Below are 5,761 nucleotides of genomic sequence, written 5' to 3' on the forward strand. Positions count from 1 at the left end.
AGGAAAGACCTTGTGGGGTGATGGTGTGTCCCCGTGGGGCGGCGGTAGGGACGCGTGGGGTGGCAGAGGGGCTTCGTGGGGTGGTAGAGGGGCTTCAAGAGGTGGCGGAGGGGCTTTGTGGGGTGGCGGAGGGCGCCCCAGAGGTGGTCCGGGACGGCTGCCCGGGCTCCGTCTCCCCGCCCCGAGGGCGCTCCCCGCCGTGCCGCGGCCGGGGGAGGCGGGAGGGGGCGGCCCGGAGCCCCTCCCGTCGCCATGGCGGCGCCTTAAACAGGCGGCGGCGGCCGCCCCCCCCGCCTCAGAGCGCGGCGCCGGGAGGTGAGTGAGAGCGGCCGCGGCTCTCGGGACCCCCCCACACCCCCCCGTCCCCGCCGCGCCCCGGGGCGCGGCGGCAGCGGCACCCCCCGGACCCCCGGCTCCGGCCGCTGCCCGTCCCCGGGGCCGGTGTCCGGGGGGGGGCGGGCGGGGGCTGCCGCTGCCCCGGCATCCCCCAGCCGCCGGCGGCGGCGGCCCCCGGGCGGGGAGGGCCCCGGCTCCGTGCTGCGGGGCCCGGCGGCGGCGGGTGTCCCGCGGGAGCCCCGGGCCGGGCGGGGACAGGCGGGGACCAGCGGCTTCCCCGCCCCGATGCTCCTCCCTAGCGACGGTCGCCAGGCAACGCCGCTCCTCCCTAGCGACGGTCGCCGGGCAGCACACGGGCCGGCGGCGCAGCAGCCGAGCCCCCCCTTGCTCCTTCGTGTCCGCTCTCCCGCGCCCGCCAAGGCCCCGGGGGGGGCCCATCCTGCCCCGGGCACCGGGCGAGGTACCCCCTCTGCACCCCGGGGTGCTGGAGCCACAGCCGGGTGCTGCTGCGCCTGGTCCTGGTCGAGATGCTGTGGGTGCTGAGCGCGTGGCGAGGGATGCTGAGCTGGCAGGGCGAGGCTGGTGAGGCGACGGCAGGCGGGGAGCCGGGATGGGGCCGCGGCCGCAGCGCTGTGGGGGGGTGCAGGGGCCTATCTGCCACTTGGGCACCCCAGCACTGCTGGCTGCGGGGCACCGTGTGCGGCCCAGCCCTGGGGGGCAGGTCGCAGAGCTGGGGTGCGGCCACTGGCAGAGCCAGCGGGCAGGGGGGAGGTGGGTCTGGAGGCAGGCAGCGGTGCCATTTCTCATGATCAGCAAGCAGGAGGAAGGCGGCCGCATTGCGTCATTCCCGGAGAGTGCTCCCGAGGGGACAGGCTGATGCTCTCATTCCTCGCCCGGCCCTGGAGCCAACAGCCTCGCTGCTCTCAGCTCTCAATCGGGAGCCTCCATCCCCCAAGAAACATCTCGGCTGTTGGCCTCGGGGCTTGTCCGAGGCCACCGCCAGCCCTCACCCCACGCCCACAGGCTCTGCCGACACCCCGCTCCTGCTGCAGCCTCTCCGCCCTCGCCAGACCTGCGAGGAGAGCCGGCTGAGCTCCGCCGGCAGTAACGGGCCCCTCTGCCCCCCGATCCTGCAGCCCCATGGCCGGCAGCACTGAGATGGCGTCCCTGGAGGAGAGTTTCCGCAAATTCGCCATCTATGGCGACACCAAGGCTACGGGGCAAGAAATGAACGGGAAGAACTGGGCCAAGCTGTGCAAAGACTGCAAAGTCACCGACGGCAAAAGTGTCACCAGCACGGACGTGGACATTGTCTTCTCCAAGGTGAAGTAAGTGACTTGGCTTTTTGGGGCCTCCAGCTGCCCAGAGGGTGGGGATGCCCTTGCGGTGCGGGCAGGGTGGTGGTGCCTGGGTGTGGTGGTGCCCGGGGACGTGTGGTACCCAGCTGCATGCCCAGGCTGTCCATTCCCATGTTGCTCTCAGCATGGAGCAGCAGGTGCCACCCTGCCGTGTCCTGCCTTCAGAGAATTTGTATGGCTGCTTCTGCAAGACCTGATAAGGAATTAATTCAAACCTGGGGGGTGGGAGACTCAGATTTTGGTGCTCCCAGGCATTGGGGTGGGCCTGTCCAGTTCTGCCAGGCTCCCGTCTGGCAAGAAGGTGCTGCAGGGAGCAGAGGAGGGTGCGCAGGCGTTGTTCCCCATGTGATGTGGCACAGCCCATCCCTGGGCCTGGCCAGCCCACACCTGAGCTTGGAAAGGACGCTGGTCCTTGGAGGCCATAGGGCGAGCTGAAGAGTTGAAGGCACCTGGGGCTGCTTTTGGGGTCCCTGAGGACGTGGTGCAGGACCAAGGATGAGTAGAGAACCTGCTCCCTCCACACCCTCTGTCCGGGCATCCCCTTGTTCCTGGTGAGGACAGAAGGGTCTGAGCACTGGGGGGTTTTTGGCGCATGGGAGGGTGGATTGCTGTGCTGCCCTGGAGATGAGGGCCAGGAGAGATGTGGCAGAGATGCTCTGTGGAAGTTCTTCTGAATTTGGCCAGAGAAGGACATGCCTGCTAGGGGAGAGAGGGCACTGGGCGTCCAAGGCAGGCTGGGAGCAGCGGGAGTGGACGCTTGTCCCCTCCTGCCACCAGCACCCAACTCCCAGGACATTTCCATGCAGGGGTGGGGTTTTTGGCGGCTGAAAAGCTCCCGGAGCTCAGCACTGGCTGTGCCCAGCCCAACCCATTCAGATGGGATTGCCCAGGCCGTAGCTGCATTTGGAGGTGGGCAAGGGGCCTGAAGCTGGTGGAGGACAAAGCTGGGGTCTCCCTGATGCAGCTCATCCTGCTGCAGCCCCGTTTGGAGGCCCAACCTGAAGATGTGCTGATGGCAGCCTGGGTTTTGTGCTTATAGAGGGAAGACAGCCCGCGTCATCAACTACGAGGAGTTCAAGAAGGCGCTGGAGGAGCTGGCCCCCAAGAGATTTAAGGACAAGAGCAAAGAGGAGGCGTACGAAGCCATCTGCCAGTTGGTAGCAGGGAAGGAGCCCATTAACGTGGGTGTCACGGTGAGTGAGGAGTCCCTCGGCTGCTGGGAGCAGGAGGGATGATTGGGAGGGGAGAACTGAGCTCTGTCCACAGTGCAAATGCTTTCTGGGGGACCCCATGGCCTTGGGTGGGCTGGGGGTTGCGTAGGTCTGGTGGGCACAGGGGGCACGGCAGGGCCTTCAGCGGGTGTCAGGAGCTTGCATGGGGCAGGGGACAAAGGGGATGGGGCATGTTCTTGACGCCCATGTCCTCTGTCCCCACTGCAGAAAGCCAAGACGGTGGGGGCCGTCGAGAGGCTGACAGACACCTCCAAGTACACGGGCTCCCACAAGGAACGCTTCGACGAGAGCGGCAAGGGCAAGGGCAAGAGTGGGCGGGAGAACATCGTGGACACCAGCGGCTATGTCAGTGCCTACAAGAACGCGGGCACCTACGACGCCAAAGTGAAAAAGTAGGGACGGGTGCCTGTGGCACCCACCGCCCCGGTCCCTGCGCCTCGGCTGCGGGGCCGGCGCTCACGTCAGCCTTGGGACATGCCCGCATGACGTGGGGCCCGGGAGGCTGCGCTGGGGCCAGCCCCAGGCTGGCGGGATGTCGTTCGCCCAGCGCTGATGTGATTGGGAAAGTCACCGGGCCGTGTGCTCTGCCCCAGCGCTATGTCTGTGTTTTCCCCTGCTCTGTGCTGTGACCCCCCCAGCCTCTCCTGTCCCCCACTCCCTGTGCTGTCCTCCCCAGCCCCCTGCCACTAGCAGCACCCACTGTACTAACAGCACTGCTCCTCAGGGCTCCCCTGCCCCGCTGGCACCCAGACCTTCCCTACCTCAGCCTTGGCTTTCGGGGCACCCTCCCTGCCAGTCCCACCAGGGACCACAGCCCATCTTCCCTGCAGACCTCCCAGAAACCTGCCTTAACCCTACACCCGTTACACCACAGCCACCTCCTTCCCTCCCCACTCGTGCCCTTGCCACAGGGCTGCCTGGCTTTGCCACTTGCCCAGCACGGCAGGAGGCTCAGACCCTGCGGTGCCATCAGTGCCAGAGCTGCTGGGACGTTCCAGCCCAGCCCCAGGATGCACCCCCCGAGACCTTGGTGTTGCCTGGCCATCAGCAAAGGGCTCCGACCTGAACCCCCAGCGGCCTCCCGCTGCCTTTGTGAAGCCCAAACCAAAGGATGCTGCAGACCCGCGCTGTAACCCGGCTCTGCAATAAAACCCCGTCCGCACTGATGCCCCCGGTCTGGTTGTGTTCAGCGGGACTGAGCAGCGAGAGCCCCTTGGCCCGCTCGCCCAGGCGGGCAGCGGGAGGCCTGGCTGGCCATGCCACCCCAGGGCAGCCGTGCTGTGGGCTCGGCCTCGGGTGGTTTTGGCAGCTCCTGGCTGGTTCCGAGTTGCCTGAGCAACCGCAGGCACACAAACACGAGCGCCTGGCTCCCGCTCCTGCTCTGTTTGCAACCAAACACATGAGCTCCTGGTAACGATCCCTGGGAACAGGCTGGGCTCCAGGGTGGGACGGCAGCTCCGGGATGGGATCGCCGCTCCGGTGGGTGTTCGGGTGCACGAGGCTGATCCCAGGCACAGGCAGAGCCTGCTGCAGCGTTGCCTGGATGGCAGTGCCAAGCTTTCCAGCTCCATACCTACCACCATGGTCATCTCTTTGGAGCTGGGCTCCCTAAATAACCCACAGGGGTTATTTTGCAGGTGCCTCAGCTGTGGTGCTGGCACTGCCCACCCCACGAGGGATGTGCTGGGGGCACTCCTGGTGCTTGGGCAGGCTCAGCACTGCACCTTCTGCATCCCAGCCACCTGCTCTTTAAAACACAGGAGAAGGAAGAGGTTGTCTTCTGGGTTGGTTTCAGCCTCACCCCCAGTGAGGGTCTACCAATAAGTGTCTCCTGGGGTGAGGGCTGCAGGGATATTAGACCTCCTTTGAGCAGGTCAGAGGGAGTTCATGGCTGTCTGTGCCCCTGAATGCTCTTTCTGAGATCCAATGTTCCTCCTTCCAAAAGCTGTTGCTGGGGAGCCTTAACCCTTTGCCCAGCTGCAAAAATGAGGTGCAAAATTTGCAGGGCAAGGCTGTCCTGCATTGCCTCGCGGTCTGTGGAGGCGCCATCCACGGCCCCATCCTTGTGCAGACTTGGAGGCTTTGTGAAGGAGGAACATTCTGTGAAGAGGTGAGCAGGACAGGCCTTGTGGGACTCATCGCCTGCCTGTACATGGCTCTGTCAGGGCCTGGTGGTGGAGCAAAGGGGGTGTACCTGTGTTGGGGCAGCTCTGAAGGGGAGTTGTGGGTGCTGTCATGCTTTTGATACTGGGAAACCAAGACTGGAAGGGGATTTCTGCCTGGTTTTAAGCTTGCATGTGGCAAGAGCAGCAGCTCTGGCATCCCTGCGGCCAGCCCCAGAGCACAGTGTTCAGGAGCAGCAGTCGTTCCTCCCCGAGCTGCTCACCCCACCTCTGCCTCTGAGGCTGGGGACCTCAGCAGCTCAGCTGTCCACGTAGCAGCTGCTGAACGCCCACTGCCTGTGAGTCTGTAAGGAGGGTGGATGGCTCCTCTCTTGGCGTCACCTCTGTAAATTCATCTAGAAGCAGGGGGAGCTGAGCTGCCACTGCTCAGGCACGGCAATGCAGCAGCCAGCTTCTGCTCCCTGTGCTGAACCCTGAACTGAATCAGCTTCTTTGCAGCCTGTGAAGCCATGGCAGAGGTCATGCAGTGGCTAGCGGTTCCCATGCACTGCCAAATCACCCAGCCTAAAAGTGCTTCTTACCTGCTCCAGCTCCTCTTCATCTTCTCCACTGCTTACTCCACAGCTTACACGGGACTTTCCCCCTCCAATCTTATCCTTGTTCCCAAGGAGGCAGCTCCAGCACATGCCGTTCCCTGCATGGGGACGGGGCT

At 65.1% G+C, this 5,761-nt stretch overlaps 1 protein-coding gene across 2 annotated transcripts; it reads left to right on the forward strand.

The window, feature by feature from the left end:
* The first annotated feature begins 230 nt into the window (after positions 1-230).
* On the forward strand, positions 231-4,092 carry TPPP3 (tubulin polymerization promoting protein family member 3). Of its 2 annotated transcripts, none has more exons than XM_074881472.1 (4): positions 231-315; positions 1,360-1,664; positions 2,734-2,887; positions 3,134-4,092. In XM_074881472.1, exons 2-4 carry the CDS (start codon positions 1,477-1,479, stop codon positions 3,320-3,322), a joined length of 531 nt encoding a protein of 176 aa, XP_074737573.1. In that variant the 5' UTR covers positions 231-315; positions 1,360-1,476; the 3' UTR covers positions 3,323-4,092. The 2 variants fall into 2 exon arrangements, with proteins under 2 accessions (XP_074737573.1, XP_074737574.1); XM_074881473.1 differs by having other exon boundaries at positions 247-315; positions 1,473-1,664.
* Positions 4,093-5,761: the final 1,669 nt, after the last annotated feature.

The sequence above is a fragment of the Strix uralensis genome, chromosome 12 (assembly GCF_047716275.1).
Source record: "Strix uralensis isolate ZFMK-TIS-50842 chromosome 12, bStrUra1, whole genome shotgun sequence".
Classification (NCBI taxonomy): domain Eukaryota; kingdom Metazoa; phylum Chordata; class Aves; order Strigiformes; family Strigidae; genus Strix; species Strix uralensis.

Coding starts and splice junctions, on each gene's coding strand:
- TPPP3 (XM_074881472.1), top strand. CDS start 1,477: ATGGCCGGCAGCACTGAGATGGCGTCCCTGGAGGAGAGTTTCCGCAAA. Junction 1,665..2,733: donor ATTGTCTTCTCCAAGGTGAA/GTAAGTGACTTG, acceptor TTGTGCTTATAG/AGGGAAGACAGCCCGCGTCA. Junction 2,888..3,133: donor CCATTAACGTGGGTGTCACG/GTGAGTGAGGAG, acceptor TCCCCACTGCAG/AAAGCCAAGACGGTGGGGGC.